The sequence below is a fragment of the Pimephales promelas genome, chromosome 9, assembly GCF_988280905.1.
Source record: "Pimephales promelas chromosome 9, fPimPro1.hap1.1, whole genome shotgun sequence".
Lineage (NCBI taxonomy): Eukaryota > Metazoa > Chordata > Actinopteri > Cypriniformes > Leuciscidae > Pimephales > Pimephales promelas.
In genome coordinates this window covers 17,783,067-17,805,475 of record NC_142777.1, presented here as the reverse complement: position 1 = coordinate 17,805,475, position 22,409 = coordinate 17,783,067, and the positions used below count along the sequence as shown (strand labels likewise).

General features: G+C 39.1%; 1 protein-coding gene across 3 annotated transcripts in view; it reads left to right on the top strand.

Annotated features, from left to right (window-relative positions):
• Nucleotides 1–22,409, top strand: part of htr4 (5-hydroxytryptamine receptor 4) — a 132,006-nt gene that overhangs the window by 46,103 nt on the left and 63,494 nt on the right. For all 3 annotated transcript variants that reach the window (XM_039654406.2, XM_039654408.2, XM_089134809.1), the window contains 2 exons: nt 3,314–3,427; nt 16,742–16,942. In XM_039654406.2, coding sequence (XP_039510340.2) covers nt 3,314–3,427; nt 16,742–16,942 — 315 coding nt within the window. The remainder of the gene's footprint in view (nt 1–3,313; nt 3,428–16,741; nt 16,943–22,409) is intronic.

The window sequence follows — 22,409 nt, the reverse complement described above, 5'->3', positions numbered from 1 at the left end:
GCTGACTTAGCCTGAAAATTTGAACAAACACAATTTACAGGTCCCACCCCCTTGTTCTCTACTGCGCTACAGCCCTCCCTCCACAGCTCCTCCCTGCCGTGAACACCAAGGCTAGTAAGCAGGGCCACCGATGACCGCGGATGAACAGTTATGGCACATTCACTAGTAGGGACAAAACATCAACAATATGCTTTACACCGAGGCCCGGAACACACCAAGCCGACGGTCGGCCGTCGGGCAGTTTTTGTGCATCGGCCAACTAAGTTTCCTCAATGTGTTCTGGACGGTTCAATGCCGTCAGCTTAAAATAGTCCTCGTCGGCTTTGTTTTGCCTGATTCAACATGTTGAATTGGCGTCGGGCCGTCGAGGAAAGAGAGAACTCTGATTGGCTGTTCAGCTTAGTGAAAGAGTCAGTGCTTACCCCGATTTGAATCTTGTGACATATACAGTAAACACGCACATCAACCCGATTATTTATTTTATTTATCATTCATGTAAACACCGTGTTCAGATTCATCAATCGGATTGATTTCATTCCGACTGAACCATGTAAACACAGCTACTGTGAAAAACTACCATGTTATGAGTCAGACACTTGTGTGAACTTAAAGGCTGGGATACACTACTTGACGTTTGTCCAGTTTTCTGCCCAGCTTTTCAAAAAATAAATAAATAAAATATCGAAATTTTAATGGTAAAAGACTGTGAAAAGTGTAACATTCTTTTTTCATTCTTTGTGAGCATTGAGAAAGCAGCAGTAAGAAAGCATCTGATTTTAGCAATGTAAAATGTCACCACCGAAACGTAAAATCCTCGGGACAGCAGAATCCAAATATTAATCTTAACTGTTCTATTTCATCAGAAAGGATCCTAAAACAGGAATTTAAGTGAAAAATACCGAACTTATCCTTTAAAACAACAGAGACCAGACTAAAGCCCTATTAGCACAGGATTAGTATTATCTGGCAACCTTGTGTGATTTAGAAATTACCCTGCCACATCTGAATTTCATGAGGCGCGTTCGCACGGGACAAACGAAACCTTGGATAAAAAGTTGCACGTGAAACAAAAACCTTGAAAAAAATAAGGTAGCCTATCACAGAGATGCCGATTCGCACTGGACTAATATTATCACAGGACCTCTGTGTTCGGCGAAGTATAGTAGGTCATTTGCGGGGGAATTGTTACTTCACAAATTACAGACATCCTCTGCAATTATTACAAATGACTAGAGGTCACCAGGTAATACTTATCCTGTACGAATAGGGCTAAAGACTGAAAGCAAGGGTGCCTCTTGAATAGCAAACAGAAACGAGGTAATTAATCATCAGACACTGCTTGGACAAATGAACTCATAATGACAGTAACCATAGAAACAAAGGAGTGGCTGGAAACAGAACAAAATAATGACCACAAGAGCTGATCAAAAATACAAACAGAAAATCAACGCACAAACTGAAACTTGACATTAGCAGACCTTTTACTTTATTAACAGATATCCAACTCCAACGCAGGATATTTGATGAAAAAAGAGAAGTCTTCTGCAAAAGAGGATGACTTGATGTGGTGAAAACTTGAAAAGTACCACTGAGAAAACTTTTTATGGACTGTAGACTTATGTTCATTTGTATGGATATAACAAACCGCCAGTCATATTTCAAAGACATACTGTATAAGCAACTGCTTACCTCTCTCCAGAGATCATTTTTCTTCCATCTCCCTCCTCATTCAGATCTCCTGCTTCACTTCTTAGCACTTAATATTCAATTCTCTGTCTATTTGGATTTCTTTCTTTACTCCAGTAGTCTCTAGCCCCACCATAATGGATGAATGCCAATTGAATCTACAGTATCTTACTCTAGAATTATATAAACTCCTGAAATTAACAAAATAATGTCACAGAAAGTTGCATATCCAAGTAATCTAAGTGAATGGTCTAATTAGAGTTTATTAAATTCTCACTGGGCATTTCATGCTGTCATGTCTTTTTGGATTTATTCTAATTTGTTTCTTTAAACAACAAATTCACGTTGGACATGATATGTCATTCACTGTCAATCAACCCAGATTTCTACTATGTCTTTAGACAGGTATAGCTTTATAGCTCATGTGTCAAACGTTCTGCGGTTGACTCTCTTTGACTCTATCAGTTATCTCAAATTCCCTTCCGTTCATTTGTCTCAAATGTGTGGTAGGGGGTTATTTCCTCTTAAAGCCTGCAGTCAAAATAACACACTTTAGCCTACAATTACATAGTCAGTGTCAACCTTGAGGGAAAACATTGTGTTGGATAATAGCTACTTTTGAGTTTCTAGGTTATACTATAGGTTATCTGTCTCTAAAATACACAAAAATGAGTTTCACTATGTGATTTACCATATAAGTCTTTTAAGCATTATAAAATATTAAAACTATATTATTATTTCCACTAAACTGTGATGAAATAATATATATATATATATATATATATTATACAATATGACTAATTTGTTGACTAATGACTAATATTTTATCCAAAAAAAACCAAGATACACTATTATTCAGATGTTATTAATGTTAATGTTTTTTTTCCACATTGCTTTAACGCATCAAAAGAAGTTATGCAATTTTTTAACATTTTTAATAAGTTATAAAAGATTCAAATTTTTTTAAGTCTGTTTATTTTAATTTAAGTTGAAATTAATTAAAACATTTTTACAGTGTTGGGGATGGTAAGATTATTTAAATATTTTTGAAAGTCTCTCACCAAGACTGCATTTATTTGATTACAGTAAAAACAGTAATATTGTGAAATATTATATCCATTTAAAATAACTATTTTCTATGTTAATATATTTTTAAATGTAATTTATACCTGTGATGGCAAAGCTGAATTTTTAGCATCATTACTTCAGTCTTCAGTCACATGATCCTTCACAAAGCATAATAATATGCAGATTTACCGCAGTAATCTAAATCTAATTTAAATAAAAACTCTAAACAAAAATGCTCATACAATAACATAAAAAATCATCTTTTTCTTTTTCGACCACACTGTGTGGGCAATCTGCTTTCTATTCCTGGGCAGTGCTCTTACGCAGCTGTTTCCATGGGAATTGGAACATTTAACAATTAGCCAATCAAACTTACTTTAAATGAATTATAAAGCCAGCATTTCTTTACTGAAAATTATGCACAAGTTGTATCTTCTAGAACTGAAATGCCTGTGCTATTGTTAGTGGCCTTCAAGACTATGGCACTTATCAGGATTTTCTTTTTTCCATACAATCAACTGATTTTCAATAAGTTTGTTTCTTCTCTCTTTTACCACAGCAACAGCTTGGTGAAGACGGTTGCTCTCATCAGCTTCCTGTCACTGGTCATGCTCATGAGTGTCCTGGGCAACCTGCTGGTTATGGTGGCCGTCTGCAAGGACCGGCAGCTCAGGTCAGAAACCGCCCATCTCCTCCCACTGCCTCTCCACTTATCTGACACCACAGGGGAACACATCCCTTTTTAGCATTTCATTTGTGCAGCTCAAGTGAACTGACATGACTCATGTTCGAGGTAATTCTTACTGGATGGTTCTTTTTAGGTTTTGCAGGGTTTAAATCTGAATGCCAGATATTGTAGTTTTTTCTCACTAATCAAATAATTAATGTGGTTTCTGTTAAAGGATATTGTAACAACAACAACCTTTATTTATAAAGCACTTTTTAACACAATAAAATTGATCCAAAGTGCTGTGCATAGTACATAGCAGGACTACACTATAAAATAAAATAAAATAAAACAACGACAACAAATTACAGGTTTCCAAAAGCTAAAGAATAAAAATGTGTTTTCAAAGTAAATTTTAAAATGTCAAATGAAGGGGCAGACCTCACATTATTCAGGGAGAGCATTCAGACTTTCAGAAATTGGTTTAGCTACATGACTGAGGAATGTTTTTTGTTAAACAGATGGAATGCTTTTTAAACCATTAAATACCACAAACATCACAGAATTAATTTAATGAATAATTGAATGAATAATTACTGGTGTTTGTGGTGTTGTTTTAAAACAGAAAATTATTTTACTTCCTGGAGCAGGGTGTGCTTTGTTAGTTTGGATTTTACAAAAGACTAAGAGAAGGGAAAGTAAAACCATGGACCTTGCAGGGGGAAAACATACATAACAGTACATTTATCAATTAAAACAGTATTCACAAGAAAACATGCTCTGTTGAGAAAACACACATTTTGATTAGAAAAAAAAAGTGAAGAACGTACTCGGTTACCTAATGTAACCTCGGTTCTCTCTTGAAGAGTGAATGAGTATTGCGTAAGTTACTTACACTACGGGAACCCCTTGTCAACGCTGTGCGCACAAAGCATCCACTCCATGAGTCCCAGGGAATCCCGGGGAACACAGATAAGCGGAAAACAAGCGGCCAGCAACACGCGTTGGCACATGTACATAAGCATCCATAGAGAATACAGAGCCTCGTTGCCGGTCTACATAAAGCATATCAACCCATATAGTGCATCTCAACTAGGAGCACTAAAAGTCACTTGAGAGTAGCCTCATAGACAGCCTGCTCTTGGTCTGCTAGCTGCTGCACTGCGTTGACAATTGTTACGACCCTTGGCTCAAGGGAAGCAACAAAATACAACGCAAGCCAAACACCAAAGCAAAGTCCGAAATCAAAGAGCCCTCCTCCCTTGGCTCAGATGGTGATCTTTTAAGCGTCTAAGGTCACAGGTGTTTCCATTGAGGCAATTAGGCCATTTGATGCAATTAGCGGGCTCAGGTACCAACAGCAACACTCAAGACCAACAGCAGGGGTCGTCACACCCCTCCCCATAAAGACAGGGACTCCCACAAAGATCCCTGTAACAGAACAAACAAATCTCAATAAATAGGCATAATATATTACTCAAGTTCAGGACCAAAGACAGCTCCCAATAACGCCAAAAGGAATGATACATTTAAATCCAATAGATTAAAATGCATCAGGAGCGCGTGACAGCGCATCAGCCACCACATTTTCCAACCCTCTTATGTGTCGAATATCCAGACAGAAGGATTGCAAAAACAAGGACCAGCGAACCAACCTCTGGTTAGGACACTGCAAAGAATTGAGAAAGATTAATGGATTATGATCGGTGTATATCACAATAGGTGCACAGGCGTTAAGGTAAACCGCAAAATGCTGCAAGGCCCAAATCAGGGCTAACGCTTCCTTTTCGACCACAGAATAGTTACGTTGGTATGAGTTAAACTTTCTCGAAAAGAAACTAACTGGATGGTCTACTCCGTCCACATTCGACTGCTGAAGAACAGCTCCAGCCCCAACATTACTGGCATCAACGTGCAACGTGAAGGGTTTATCAAAGCACGGAGCCATAAGCACGGGCGCTGAACACAGCAGGGATTTTACGTTCTCAAAAGCTAATTCGCAACTGTTAGACCATAAAAACTTTGTCTTACCCTTTAACAAGTCTGTCAGTGGTGCTACCACAGTAGAGAAATTGCAACAGAAAGATCGATAATATCCTACCAACCCTAAAAACCTCATAAGCTCTTTCTTGGTCGTTGGGGAAGGAAAATTCTGGATGGCTTGCACTTTAGCCTGTATCGGACGCACTTCTCCATTCCCCACTACCTTCCCAAGATACGTGATGGTCGCTTTCGCAAACTCGCATTTGGCCAAATTCACGGTAAGTCGAGCATCAGACAAACGTCTCAACACCGAACGCAACCGTGTTAAATGAGACTCCCAACTGTCACTAAAAACGACTAAGTCGTCCAAATAGACGGCACAACCCTCAAGACCACAGATTACACGATTCATGAGGCGTTGAAAAGTCGCCGGAGCATTTCGTAGACCAAAACTCATGACCCGGTAAGAATGTAACCCTGACGGGGTGACAAAAGATGAAATTTCTTGTGCTCTCTTGGTTAAAGGCACTTGCCAATAGCCCTTCAGCAAGTCAAACTTGCTGACGAACTTGGCTGAACCAACTTGGTCCACACAATCCTCGACTCGGGGCAAAGGAAAACAGTCCGGCTTTGTTAAGGCGTTAACTTTACGGAAATCCGTACAAAATCTTACAGTACCGTCTGACTTTCCAACTAAGATACACGGAGAAGCCCAATCAGAAAAAGAAGGTACTGCAATATCGTGATCCTGCATATACTTAATTTCCCTCTCCATCAGTTCTCGTTTCTCAGGCGCAACACGATAAAAACGCTGTTTAATAGGCTTTGCGTCCCCAACATCGATATCATGTTCTACCCAATCGGTACGCGATGGCACATCTCCAAACAATTCAGGAAAACTACGCAATATTCTACATAATTCCTGACATTTTTCAGGCGATAAATGACAGAGACTAAACTCCAAATTGTGCAATGACTCGGAATTATTCAAACGGCCACGAAAGACACAATCATCGGGTGAGAGAGTCTCCTCTTCCTCACCCACCAAACTCTCAACATTACCCCCCCCGATAGAAACGGTGGGAAGTGCTGAATGTAAAGAAATCACATTTGCTACAGGTTTGGTTTCTTTTTCATAATAGGGTTTTAATAGATTTACATGGCACCGTTTAACTGACTTTTTACGCGATGGCATCGAGACGTCATAATTTTCATCAGTCAATTTTCGTTGTACAACAAATGGGCCATCAAATTTAGCTTCAAAAGGAGAGGATACGATCGGCCGTAAGACAAGAACTTGATCGCCTGGTTCAAACACTCGATGTTCAACCGTACGGTCATACAATTGCTTCATATCTTTCTGATGTTTTCCTAGATTTAATTTAGCTAATTCTCTAGCCTGGATGAGTCGATTTTTAAACCCCAAAACATATGACGCCAAGTTTTTAGGAGGTTCTACAGCTTCACCAACCTGCTGAAAGACAGACAACAATCCACGAACATTATGGCCAAAGACCAAGTCATTAGGGCTGAAACCCGTACTTTCCTGCACTACTTCACGGGCAGCCAACATCATCCACGGCAAACCCTCCTCCCAATCTCTATCCAGTTGCACACAGTACGCACGGAGAAGTGACTTTAACGACTGGTGGAATCTCTCCAATGCACCCTGACTTTGTGCATGATACGCCGTCGATTGATTATGCTTAATGTGCAGCTGTTTTAACACCTGCTGGAAGAGATGCGAAGTGAGATTTGAACCTTGATCACTTTGAATGATTTTTGGAATCCCAAAAACAGATATAAACTGGGTCAAAGCTTTCACAATAGAACGGGACGTAATGGTACGTAGTGGATATGCCGCAGGAAAGCGCGTGTTCAAACACATCACAGTGAATAAATAACTGCTACCTGACTTCGAACGGGGAAGTGGCCCTACGCAATCAACAATAAGATGTTCGAAAGGTTCACCAGTAGCCTGAATTGGTTTCAGTGGAGCTGGTTTCAACACCTGGTTTGGTTTACTCGTTAATTGGCAGGTTTTACATGTCTTAATATAAGCAGAGATGTCTCGTTTTAAACGCGGCCAAAAAAAATATCGCAACAAGCGATCATAAGTCTTACGCACCCCCTGGTGACCAGATTGATCATGCGCAATTTCGATCATCATTTGTTGAAATTTAGTAGGAACAACAACCTGAAAGACAGGATCTCCCACAAAATTTTTGTGAGGACTCCATTTTCTCAACAACACTCCATCTTGAACAAAATATCCACGGGAAACGTTACACTCCTCTACTGGAGGCACTGCACTCCGGAAGAGTTCATCCAAAGAGGAGTCATTCCGCTGTTCCTTCCCTAATTCCTCTGCAGAAACAGGAAAAGACAAAGCAGACAAATCAGGCATAAACAACTTCATGCCGACTTTATCAGATTTAACCTCTTTTTGACCACATACTACATCCCTATTGGCACCTTTCATTGCACGAGTGACGACACACGCTGAATCCTGACACAAAGAACTCAGTCCAGATTCAACTTTCTTATCAGTGATCACTATGGGAAACACTGAAGTATCAGCCCACACTCTTTCACCCACCAGTCCATTCCCCAGAATTATATGGACTCCCTCCACTGGCAAAGCTGGTCGTACTCCCATTACAACCTCACCTTGAATCAAATCAGACTGAAGCCTTACCTTATGAAGAGGCACAGACAGAGTATTCAGTCCTATTCCACGAATTAACACACTCTCACCAGTATGAGACTGTGAGGAAAAAGGCAATACTGATTCCAAAATAAATGAATCCATTGCGCCAGTATCCCGCAAGATTTTAACAGGGATTTCCTCTTTCTCTCCAACCAGGGATACACGCCCCTCTGTAATAAAAGGCGAGTAAGAAGATAAATCAACATCAAATTTTTGATTTTCAAAAATTTCACTCCCTGAAGACAGGACTGGTGCCGCGAGAGCAGAAGGTTTAACATGTGAGCTCTGTGCATTATGTTTGGACTTCTTTTTAAGGACCGGACAATCTGCTTTCCAGTGTCCTTTCTCATGACAGTAATTGCAAATCTTGTTTGGATCAAAAGTTCCTGTGGAAACGCGGTTACCGTTAGACGGAGACTTTATGTACTGAACATCACGAGCATGCCAATCGACAAAAGTGGTTTTGTGCGTCAGTACAAAATCATCGGCCAACCTAGCCGCTTCCTCTGGTGTTTTAACATTATGCTCACCAATGTACACAGCTATACGGCTTGGGACTGAATTTTTAAATTGTTCCAACACCATCAAATGCGTTAAATCCTCCAGTGTTTTAATGTCTAATGATGAACACCAATGATTAAAGTGTTTTCTCAGATCACGCACAAATTCTAAGTTTGTTTGTAACTGGTCTTTTTTCTGCCCTCGAAAGCGCTGTCTGTATGCTTCGGGTACACATTCATACGCCTTTAAAATTAAAGATTTAACTCGTTCATAATCTTTACAATCGTCAAGCGACAATGAAGAAAAGACTACTTGTGCTTTCCCCGTTAACACACACTGTAGTAGAGCAACACGATTATCATCGGACCAGTTCCTTAATTCTGCCATGCGTTCAAATAGAGTAAAGAAAGTATCAGGATCTTCCTCGTTGAATTTAGGAATGAGTTTTAAGTTTGAATTGATCGAAAAAAACACATTCTGTTCCTGACCAGAACCAGAAAGCTTACCTTCTTTCACTAGGTTGAGCTTGAGAAATTCCAAATCCAACTTTGCCTTTTCTAATTCCCTTTTACCTTGTTCAGCACGCAGTTTTATGTTCTCATGGTCCATCTGTAGAAGTAGCAGCTCTTTTTGCTGTTCAAAAGACAAATTACTTTTTAAGTCAGGTGCAATCGGTACATCTTTTTCCTCCATCTCGATATCTAAGATACCTTGTTTAATTAACTCAATTTTCAAAGCTGTCTTAACATTTTCTTTGAGCCTTTTATCTTTTATCACAATTTCATAATGTTCAGCAATACTCAATAATTGCTCTTTAGTACACCCGTTCAAAAGTTCATGAGAAGGTGAACTAACAAACTCATCAATATCAGCCATGCTGAAATCACCAGAACAAATATAATCAGCACAGTGCAATCAAATAACGAGAGTTTTCCCTCTACCTTTCCAATACTCTACCTAACTCAACCCTAGTCTTCATGCGATTACCGGTGGGGGGTATTTATGCACTGTAGCCCGCTGGGTGAAAAACGCAACTGGTCAAACCAGCGACGCCTTCAACACCACGGATGTGCTCCCGAGATAATTACTACTACCCACTTTCACCGCAACACTACACAAAAATAACAAACCCGACACATCTCAAAAGAAACATGCCGCTATGCCTATCAGAGAAAACTCACGTTCAAAAAACAATATTGCACATTCACTTACCAACTGGTGATTTCACACGGTGAACAAATTGACTTTGGCAAAAAACATTTTCGTGTGTCCAACAAATAATCAATTATCAAATTAAGCATCCAAAAATGTAAGCAATCAAATTATCAAAGGACGGACGAGCCCCCAATTTGTTACGACCCTTGGCTCAAGGGAAGCAACAAAAACAAGGGACACACGCAAACCAAATTATAGGCTCAAAAATAATGTTTATTTAACTACAAATAATAAGACAAAACAGAATAATGAAATGAAAACAATTAAAGAAAATAAAAGTGTTTCTGTAGTAATCAGCAAAATCAGTGTGTAGAGCACGGTGCATGGTTGAAAGTGTAATGCAATGTTGAGGTTTGAAATGTGAATGCAAAAAGCAACAAAATACAACGCAAGCCAAACACCAAAGCAAAGTCCGAAACCAAAGAGCCCTCCTCCCTTGGCTCAGATGGTGATCTTTTAAGCGTCTAAGGTCACAGGTGTTTCCATTGAGGCAATTAGGCCATTTGATGCAATTAGCGGGCTCAGGTACCAACAGCAACACTCAAGACCAACAGCAGGGGTCGTCACACAATAAATACAAAATTAAGGAAAATTTTTGGCTTCATATCTCGAGAAAAGATGACCTGTAGCATAAGCAACTTACGCAATATGAGAGAACCTCGTGTTAGAGAACTGGGAATTTCTTGAATATATATCCACTGAACTGTGATAAAAAAAAAAGACAATATGATACAATATGACTTATATGATGAATTGCAAGATTAATATTTTATCCAAAATATTAAGACAGTAGACTATCAATCAAAAGTTAGTGATGTTTTTTAGTTTTAGTTTTAGTTTTTAGTTTTTTATGCTCACCCAGTCTCTTATGCTCACCTTGTGAAAACAGTAATTAAAACAACATTGTAGGTTTTTATTTGTCTCTCAAGCCTATAGACATTTTTTTTGTCATGAAATCTCTGAAGTCATGTCAATTATCTACATTCATCAAGGTTACCAAGAAGCTCTTTGAAGTGTCAAAGAGGGAGTAATGCACTAAACGTGATGTCATGATGATAGTGATAAATGTCCTTAAAATAGGCCGTCCGAACATGTAATCTTGTCTTTCACACACAACAGGTTAATGTTTAACAGTGAAGAAGCTCATCAACAGTGTTTAGTTAAGCAGTTCAACAGCTCATAAACACTTCTACAAAGCCTCTTTTGCTTAATTAGCAGCTTGTTAATTACTCCTTTGGGGTCCTGCTGGGTTCTTGGAAAACTATACTGCTATTGTTTTTATATCAATGAAAGCCACTGGCTGAATGGAGCTCCGAGTCCTTTTTTAACAGAAATAGTGCAAGTCTGGTTAAAACGTGGTTTTTTGCTTAAGCTCCAGATCTACACCCGCATTCTATCATATCTTACTGCAATTACCATCATTTCAGACTGTCTAGAAAGTGCCAGCACCATCACGAATGTGAAAATTCGAATGTACAGACCTTCTGAGACAGCCAATTTCCTTCTGAATCTGTAAACCAATTCTTAGGTTCTTAATTCACCCAAAAACGTCAGTCCAAAAATTATGTCATTGCTCTCATGTTTTGTGGCACATAAAATAAGATATTTTCAAGCATGTTGGTTACTATCATTGTATGGACAAAAAAAACACTGAGACATTTCTTACAGTACCTTCTTTGTCTTCCACTCTCCCTTCAATGCTGCCAAAATAACCAATTGTTGTAGGGTTTGTTGTAGCATGTCAAAGCAGCTTTTCTATTATAAATTGTATAAGTAGTTTTTTTAGGTGCTAACTAGCAGCACAGATACAGGTTACCCTGTGCTGGAATTCCCAGCATGCACTAGAGCATGAATAAACAATATGGTTGCATTGTTTGACCTTTTACCCGTTTGATTTAAAGTTGTTTTTGATTTTCCCCAGAGCAAGACAGGAAAATAGTTTAAAGGCTGACATTTGCCTACACTGGATATGAGTGTCATATACTGTAGGGTTGAGTTCAATCATTTTAGATACCAATACTGATACCGATACCGGTTTCTGAACGATATTTTTGTTTGTTTCTCATGTATTTGAGGCAAGTAGCCTATATGCAGAGTTTCGGCTCATTTGTGGCGCACTCCAGTTCTTTTTGCTGTCAAAGACAGAGCAACTTTTATTCCGTGCAGTGTCAAGTGCTTCATCAGATTTGTTGTGTTGCCAGTCTTGGCTGCCATTATCTTCTCGCAAATATTGCATCACGTGCTGTTTAAATGTAGCCACACTTTTGAACTTTTCCACATCATTGAAGTGATGAGACGACGTGAAGTGAGTGGTGATGTAATCCAGACCGGAGCATGAGCCAGGCCAACTGAGACCGGAACAGGACACAACAACAACGCCAACTGGAACAGGACCAACACACACGAAGGACCTCAAACAATGATCTTACAAAGAGAGGAAAGTGCGATGAGCATTTAAAGGTGAGTGAATGGGATGCAGCTGGTGAAAGAAGTGCGATCAGCTGGATCGCTGATCAGCGAGAATGAGTGGTGATGCCCACATACACACTTAACAACAGTAACATGAGATGAGAAGGAAACCCCCCTCCTAGGAACGCCTCCTGACATTCCCAGACTCCCTAACCTGTCGATTGTAATCATCAATAATAGAGTGATCCGGGATGTAACTGGCAGGTCCCCAACTTATCTCCTCTGGACCATAACCTTCCCAGTCTACCAAGCACTCGAATCCATGTCCCCTCTGCCTTGAGTCCAGAATACGATTAACCAAATTTGTTGGTTCGCCTTCTATAGTGACACCTCTGGACGAAGGCGTTAGCGAAGGGAACCGCGACCTCGGATTCCAGACTGGAAAAAATTGGTGGCTGGTAGCCTAAACTACATTCAAATGGAGATAGACCCGTGGATGACACTGGTAATGCATTGTGGGCATCCACCATGGACAGTTGTTGGCTCCATGAGGAAACCAAACATCGCAACACTCTCTCCAGATCCTGGTTGGCTCTCTTGGTTTGGCCATTGTTCTGGGGATGAAACCCTGAGGACAGACTAACAGTCGCTCCTGGTAATTTACAAAACTCTCACTAAAATTTGGACATAAACTGGGGTCCCCTGTCGGAGACCATGTTCATCGGGAGGCCATGTAAGCGAAAGACTTGATCTATGGCTGTCAACGCTGTCTCCTTAGCTGACAGCCCATTCTCACTCCCAAGGCGTCACCTAACTGACGCCTTGGGAAGCATTTGACCATGCTTCAATATCTGACGCTTTAGGCGCCCATTAGCGTCAATTAGATGACGCCCTAGGATCGCGTGTACCCTACCCCCACCCCATACCTAAACCTAACCGCGTCCTCTAACTGACGCTTTCCTTTAGCGTCAGTTAGATGACGCCGTAGGATCGAGTCATGTAAGTGACGCTAAAGGGCGCCTAAAACGTCAAATATTGAAGCATGGTCAAAGGTGACGCCTTGGGGTGAGAATGTGTTGTAGCTGAAGGTAATTTGTATAAGGGAATAAAGTGAGCCGCCTTCGAGAACCGGTCCACCACAGTCAAAACGACTGTGTTACCCTGGTAGGGCGGTAATAAAATCTAGTGCGATATGGGACCAGGGTCTCGAAGAGACAGGCAGCGGTTGAAGTAACCCATCTGGAGGTCGATTTGAAGTCTTACCAGTGGCACAAACCGAGCAATGGTCCAGTGATGAGGGAGATGGTGGGTAGACCTTGACCGTTGAGTGCATGTACAGTTATTTTACAGGTGAGGGGTAAAATGGGAACTTGAAATTTTTGCGCAAACAAATGGTCCGTAAAGTGACCTTCAGCCCCTGAATCCACCAGTGCTTGACAGTCATGATTGTGGGCTGACCATCTTAGTCTTACCAGGAGGACTTCTCTCCTTGTTTTGAGTTCCGTGAGCATCTTGGCCGCGAGCATCTGGGCCTCTCTCCCGGCGATGGTTCGATCATTGACTCTCTTAATTTCGGCGGAGAGTGTCTGGAAAGAGGCACAGCATGGATCTTGGTTCTCCCACACTGCCGTCCCCCATAGCACAGCTTTCCCGGTCAATAATGTGAGCACAAAAGCCACCTTGACTTGCTCATGGACGAAGGTTCTGGTGGGGTGGGGGGAAGGCTCTTGCCACCTCTCGTGGGGTGGAGGGGAATGGCCGGTATGGGTGGCGCAGTGGGAGCTCACAGATGTTGTAATTGCTGGGTGAGCTCGGACACCTGCGTCACCAGCGCTTACATAACGGCCCGTGCTGTGTCGTTCAGATTCTTCTCCTGATTGTCCATGCACAGCAGGCTAGAATTCACAAATTCCTCCAATGACGTACAATTGCTCGCTGCTTCCATTTGCAGGTAATATCGTTCTGTCATGATCAAGGAGACAGAAGCAATGATGCCAAACAACTCTTTATTGAGTAAATGAAGTGCATAGTCCAGGTTCACAGATGGTCACCAATGGAACATTGAAGTGATGAGACAACGTGAAGTCAGTGGTGATGTTATCCAGACCGGAGCGTGAGCCAGACGAACGGAGACCGAAACAGATACGACACACAAACATAACAACAGTAAAATGAGACAAGAAGGAAACAATGAATTCACAAACTGTGACACTTTTGGGATTGGGACGCTTAAATATACCATCACCTGTGAGCCACGTCTGGTCTGGACGCAACCGGTGTAAACTAGCGTTTTTCCTTGATGCCTCGCCACAGCCAATTATGATCCACGCTTATTGGCTCACTGACGTTGATGAGATTCACCCCTTAGGTATCAAAATTTGGTTCCAAACGACAAGACATTTTTTGATACTTGATGGCATTGAGGCAAATCTGTCGGTGCCTAAAATACCCAGCCCTAGTATCGCGTCTAAAGAAAATAGAACCCATTTTAATCACTGATGCTGTCTACACTGACATAGATATGATATGATATGAATTGAATGATATGAATATGAAAGTAGACATGAATAGATACTCCACACACTTAAGTCTGTCGACAACAGGAGAAATAGAAGATTGAACGAATGGTCGCTTTGATGCATCCTGAATCAAATCTGGGTATTTTGATTGTTCGGAGCATTTGACTACAGTTTGTTTTGTAAACAAGGCACAGTGGATAAGGTTTCAAAACACTTACTGGCATACAATAGTGAGTGGATGTTGACACTGTTTCCTATGCAATGACATTAGCAAATCATAACAGTGGCCATTTACTGACAAGGCTTAAAGGAGCTGCCCCTTGAAATGGATTGTTTATATACATATATATACTGTATATGTACAGTTGCAAACTGTTGTTTTCATGTTTTATCTCTTATGAACACTTGTGAAGGAGAGAAGAAACAATTTAGGGAGCTGTACTGAAAAAGCTGTTGGTTTCTTTTGTGTCTAAAGCCAGGAGGCAGCGCTAGGCTTCTTATCTCCTCAAACGTCATGCCACACATCACTTCTCACATTCCTTCCTCTATTTCACGTACTGTACTTCCTTCTGATTTATAAATTGCTTATCCTGTCCCATACCACCCAGATTATTTCACTCAAAGGTCATGTTTCCACTCTACCACGTGTGTACTGCTTATCTGATAATAGAAGTCCTGAGAAAAATAATCTAAAAATAATCTCAATGTCACCACCCGAATCACATGCCAAATATTATGTTGTGATAGTAATGACAAATGTCTTTAAAAGAGGCTGCTAGGGTCAAATGGAACATCTGGTGCCATTTTGCTTTAATGATGCATCCAAAAGGGATTTGTAAATACTGACACACTATCTGATGGTGTAATTATTGGATGCATGTTGCTTTTCATTCTTCAGAATTGCTGTCAAATGTTCATGAAAGCCAATCAGTCCCCCTCTCTGCATTCTTTCAAAGATGTATATTGTTCACAGGCAGCTGGTATGCGGATTTTATGCCAAGTTATGGTTACGTGACAGGATGATTTGAGCCTATTAATGCTTCTCAGTGAGCTATATATAGATATCTGTGTTCAGAAGCTCAAGCAAGATTTTATTACTCATTAATAGGGTGCCCAGAGCTCTGGATATTATCAAGGGGAGCGAACATTATGACAACCTATAAGCAACGTACCACACACATAGCACAGACACATTTAGTAGATATCTTATACAGTTTTCTCCAAATGATTTAGTGAATATTCATTTATATTTAATTTCATGCACACGCCTGTGCACGGTGGCTCTGGATGTTTCTACTCCAGACTCAGTCCACTTCTTCCGCAGGTCCCCCAAGGTCTGGAATCGGTCCTTCTCGACAATCTTCCTCAGGGTCCGGTCACCTCTTCTCTCTGTGTTTTTGCCACACTTTTTCCTTCCCACAGACTTCCCACTGAGGTGCATTGATACAGCACTCTGGGAACAGCCTATTTGTTCCTATTTGTGTCTTACCTGCTTGAGGGTGTCAATGATGGCCTTCAGGACAGCAGTCAGGTCGGCAGTCGTACCCATGATTGCGGTTTTGAGTAATGAAACAGGCTGGGATTTTTGAAAAGCCTCAGGAATGTTTTGCAGGTGTTTAGAGTTAATTATTTGATTCAGATGATTAGGTTAATAGCTCGTTTAGAGAAGCTTTTCATGATATGCAATTTTTTTGAGATAGGAATTTTGGGTTTTCATGAGCTGTATGCCAAAATCATCAGTATTAAAATAATAATAGAGCGGAAAGATGGCGGAAACACAACCTGCTTGATCCTGACTAACTATGTAAAAGGTCTGTGTTACATTTACCTCCACGTTAGGTTGTGCCCCGCGCTCCCCTATGTGTTTTTAAGTACTAATATACCACCAATATCATATAATATGCAAACTAATAAGCAACTAGTTAGAATTTGACTCTAAATTAAAGTGTTACCAAAAGTAATATATCTTTGTTTCTGCTGCAGGAAAATCAAAACCAACTACTTCATCGTCTCGCTGGCGTTTGCTGACCTGTTGGTGTCAGTGCTGGTGATGCCGTTTGGTGCCATAGAACTGATCCATCAGAACTGGATCTACGGAGAGACCTTCTGCCTGGTCCGCACCTCTCTGGATGTTCTGCTGACCACCGCCTCCATCCTACACCTGTGCTGCATATCCCTTGACAGGTAAAAAACAAGAAAAAAGACCTTGCCCTTTCAGTTCAGGATGCTCATGATGCGTCTTGGTTGTGCATAAATCACATGCTATTAATTGAAATTCCATAAACGTATATTCTTGACACATGACTGCAGTTGCTGTTGTCATGGCATCCATAAATTGTTTCGCCACCAAGGACAAGCACTTGAGAGTTTAGTTCTGCGGACTGTGTGGTGATGCTGTTTCCATGGTGATCTATGTGTGGCCACTCAAAGTCCCTTGCCAAGTAAATCGTTCACCAACACTGCAGTGATCACATGTGATTATGAACCTAACAAATTCTTAAAGTCAAACAACGAGCAAACCTTTAAAAGAGAAACATGTTGCCAGACAACTTAGAATTAGCAAATAGTCATGTTAGAGATGGCTTTTCACACCAGGAGAGCGCAAAAAGGTGCTAATGGGTTCAGGGAACATTTGAGAGAGAAAAATAATAATTGTATTAATTTTTTTATGTATTTATTTATTTTATTTTATTTTATAAACCGTGATGCATTGTTTGGTAACACTTTAAAAATAAGGTCTAATTTGTTAACATTAGTTGGATTAACTATCATGATCTTAAAATTATCAATATATTTTTACAACATTTACAAATATATACCTTTATATTTTAAGAAGTGGGTCTCCTGCAGGGGATCATCATATTTGATAGTGCTTGATATCAGAAAGTTTGAAAACCTCATATGTAGCAGATACTTTTATGCAGTAGAGCTATTATTGGAAAAACATTTTTTTGGAGCAACCCGGATTCAATTGCCTTGCTCAAAGGCACAGTGGTGACAAATAAATATGAATAAACAGTTCTTAAGCTCGCTTTGGCACACATTTATTATTTACGATCCATAAACACAGAAGGTTTCATTAAAGAGTCTTGCTCTTTGCGAAACGTTAAGGTTGTTTGTGGGAGTAGCTGCAATTTTGTTCCGCTTCCATCTACTTGGCTTCATGTACATCACTATCTTTTTTTCTGCTCATAACTATAATGTACAATTCGTCTAAACTCTGTGAATGGGCATTAAGCTGCAATACATTTTATGCTTTGACATTCTATTTAGTTTATGACCTTGTTCCCGTCTGCAGCAAATGCTCCATTGTGAATAATAAAAGGATAAAATAAGAGGTGCTCGAACGTGGTTTTGTATCTCAAACTCTTGTGTCACACATTGCATTGTAAGGCTACTCCACTTAGAAGTTCAATAAAGCACTAAGCCTTAGTATGCACTTCCCTCTGAAGTGAACCACCCTTTCAGCTCCAGTCCTTTACCCCAGAGTGATGCATTAGACCAGAGGACTGATATTCAGGATGAGCTTTGAGTGCTCAGCTGCTTCCCTAGTTTGCGTCATTCTGCCCCTGCAGTCACACAGACCGCCTTCCAATGCCTCGCTTGTTAAAGGGGGCATGAGGCCACACTGAGAGGAGGGGGACTGATAATATTTGGTTTGTTACAAAATGTACCTCTTTCTCCGTTTGACGTTTGCACCTCTCTCTCTCTCTTTCTTTATTCTGGCCCACGGTTCCACTGAATTGAGAGTCAAAGAATGATGTAACCATCTCGTTGCTACAGTAAATTCCCTGCCTACAAACAAACATGTGGCATTACAGTCTGTGTGTACTAGTCTTACTTCTAGTTTTGAGAGCATATGAACTGATTCAACTTTATGTCATCATGAGTTGCTTTTGACGAACAGCCATAATTTAAATGCAATTAAATAATATATATATATTTTTTTTTTTTTAAACATAGCAATCAATTTACGATGATTGCTTGTGAATAAGTACACGTAAGCGTACTTTTAAAAACAATACTTACTATGGAAACAATTTACTTTAAAGAAATACAGTATTATTATATTAAATACTGCATGTTAAAGACAGTGAAACCTGTTTTGAAATACTTTTATTGAATGGAAATATATTTCCTCTAACCCGCTAATAGCCAAATGGTAATAGCAATGTTGAAGATGTTTTTGTGAGAGACTATTATAGCAGTCAGTTCGTTATCTATCTTTTTCCTATCCGTCTTTTCCCGTTACTATCACTATGTATCGCACCTTGCATTCACGCTCCAGTGGTCTGCTTTTCATCAAGACAGTAATGTTTTCCTGAGTACGAAGGAATGAAGAGGTTGAGGCGGCACATATGACAATCACGGGTCCTTGTGGAAAGGAAACGGCACCCATTCTGGATATTTCACAAGTCATTTGCCTCTCTGAGTTTTGACAATGAGGCTGGCCGGGTGTCCTTCAGGCACTCACTTAGCACATACAGCAATAATAGCCATGTCATCTCAATTTAAACTGTGTAAAATGCGCTCCGCCTTGTTCTTAAAAGCTGCTTTCTCCAATGTAATTCTTCTCCGGCCTTCGGGTTAGTAGCAGTCTCTTCTCATTTCTCACACAAACCTCACTCACTGAGCAGCATGTGTTTAGAGTCTGTGATACAGCGTGAGTCTCTTCAGATGATTTGCAGTCTCAGTGTTGATTTACTGCTTAATTTAGTGCTCTCTATTATGCTTCCATTCATCTGACTTATTCTGGTTGAATACTAATTGTAGGTGCTCATTAGCTGTGTAATTAGTGCGTTACAAGCCTCCACTTACATGTTTCCGAAGCTTCTGTAGTTCCTCTTGATAATCGCTGTGTATATCAGCAGGTGAGAATAGTCTTCTTGGTGAAATATCCACGAAAAGCAAGGTTATATACTTTATGGCACTATAAAAAGGTACACTTAGAGATTATAACATGCACAAAACTGTCCCAAAGTTTTTTGTGCTTTCATTACGCTTTCATAGAGAAAATATGTTTTTTTGAACTGAAAACACGTTCTAATCATAGCACAAAAATTATTGTTCTCATTAATATCATCTTTGCCTTGTGACATCCTATTGAGAAGCATAACTGAATAAGATAAAATAAACATATCTTCTTTCTATGGATTTAGAAATAAATATATCTTCTGATGACAGAATTTTCATTTCTGGTTGAACTATCCCTTTAATAGTTATTTTCACAGAATGCATATTTACTATTGCCTGCATTGTTCACTCTTATTTTAATGATAAATGATTGTAATGCACAATATGAAGATATAGAACCACCCAATGTGAATGCACACTTAGCCGTGTATTTTCTCATGGACAAGTTAAAATTGGCATTGTTGTTTACAATACAAAATTTGACTCGATGGATAAAAATAACAATACATTTAAGTTTTATCTAGAGGCAGGGGTTTAAACTAACTTTTTGCTACGTCTGCCAATGGCTGGTGGCTAGGGAAAATGACCAGCCATCATTTGTTCGTTTTTACCAACCATTAAACAAATTTTGTAAAAGGCAGTGACACTAGGACACCAAAAATAGCCTAACTAATATGTATTTGAAACACTGATAAAGCCAACTAACAGTAGTTTTCAGGTAGGTACATTGAATAAAAAATTAAATGTAAAATTACACTGCATAGACTTCACTGTATAAATTCAACAGATATAATAGATACAACAGTTATTCAGTCAAGAGCAGTGAATGATTTTTTTCTTTTTGTCCTTTGTTTGATTAAAATTACAAAAACAGACACCAGCAATGTCAATGTGTCAATTCATGTGAATGTCATTTAACCACCACACCTGTTTGTAATTATAGGGTTAGTAATATATATACTGTACAGTATATATATATGAATGTGTGTATGTCTGTATATATATGTATATATATATATATATATATATATATATATATATATATATATATAAATATATAATATAATATATGAAGAGTTCAGATGCAAAAGCCTCTAAATGCCATTTGAAATTTTCTTCTTTAATGATGATTTTTTATCAAACTTGTATATTTAAGTTCAGTAATTTTACTTAAATAACAATTAATAGGTAATTATCATTGCCATTTAAGTGAAATCACTGAACTTAAATATACAAGCTTGATAAAAATGATCATTCTAGAAGAAAATTTCAAATGGCACTTAGAGGCTTTTGCATCTGAACTCTTCATATATACCATATACCAGTGTATACACTGTATATACTGTGTGTGTGTGTGTGTGTGTGTGTGTGTGTGTATATATATATATATATATATATATATATATATATATATACACAGTATATAGTCATTAATGACTCACCCTCATGTCGTTCCAAATTTTGATCCAAAAATAACAGAAACTACGATTTTATTCAGCATTGTATTCTCTTCCGGTTCTGTTGTCAAGCCGCATTCACCTGTTTTGTTTGTGTTTGTTGTTATTGCATTGTATTAGTTTTCTTTTTGTTAATAAATCAAGTTATACTTAAGTCTACTTCGCCCACCTTCTTCATCCCTGGGATAAAACATGTCAGTGAATGTGAGCTCAATTCAGTTTTTGCGTTCAGTCACATCTTTCAGGGCATGCACTTTGGATCTGTGTGCACAAAACATTTCACACAGCGAGTAACAAATTGAGTTCACTTTGCATCCCTTTGAATATTTAAATTGGCAGTGGTGGCCTATGAACTGTCTCGAGTGTCATCCATGTTTGTTGGTTACGTTCATGTTCTCACAACATTGCATTGCATTGACCCACTGGGGATTGACACTGTTTCATATTCACACTGACTAAGCCCTATCTACAGGGCATTAGATTTAGAATTTGGAAATAAAATTAAGACATTGATAAAGACTATAGTATAATCTATTTAAATGTACATCTATTTAGTTCTATTTAGACATTTATTAATGATTCCTGATAAATGAACCATTCTAAAAACGGGTCAGTATTTAGTGCTGTAATTAACGTTAACCAATAGGTAATACTTAGGAATGTAACGGCAATTATGTTATGAAGGTAACATCAATAAATGATATTGATATTTTTGAAGACGAACTGTTACCATCCGTCTTCAGGGTGAATCCTGGTTTAAAACCCTCCTTTAAAGTTTGCTACTCCACAATTGACTCCAAATTTCTATAGAGACCTGGCTCTATTTTGATATGAACACCCACTTTACATGAATCAATAAATCTGCAAAAGATAAAAAGGAAATTGTAGCTAAACAAATAGTTTCACTTGGAAAACGTCACACATTACATAAGTAAAATGGCTTGTGAACGCTGTTCATATTAACTTAATTAAGGATACTTCCACAAGTCATAGTACCTACTGCTTTTAAAGATGTTTAGTTATTTTTACAGAAACATGGTAACACTTTAGAATACGGTTCCTTCGTTAATGAATAACTACACAAGAACTAATGAGTAACACAATATTAACAATCTAGTAACTATTATTAACTAACAAGAAACTCTGATTAATGAACTAGTAAGTAATAGTGCACAGACGAAAGTGGTAGTTCACTATTAAGTAATCAATAACTACTATTTTTTTAATACTTCCCAGAGAACTACTGAAAAAGTTTATTAACAATTTAGTAACTACTATTA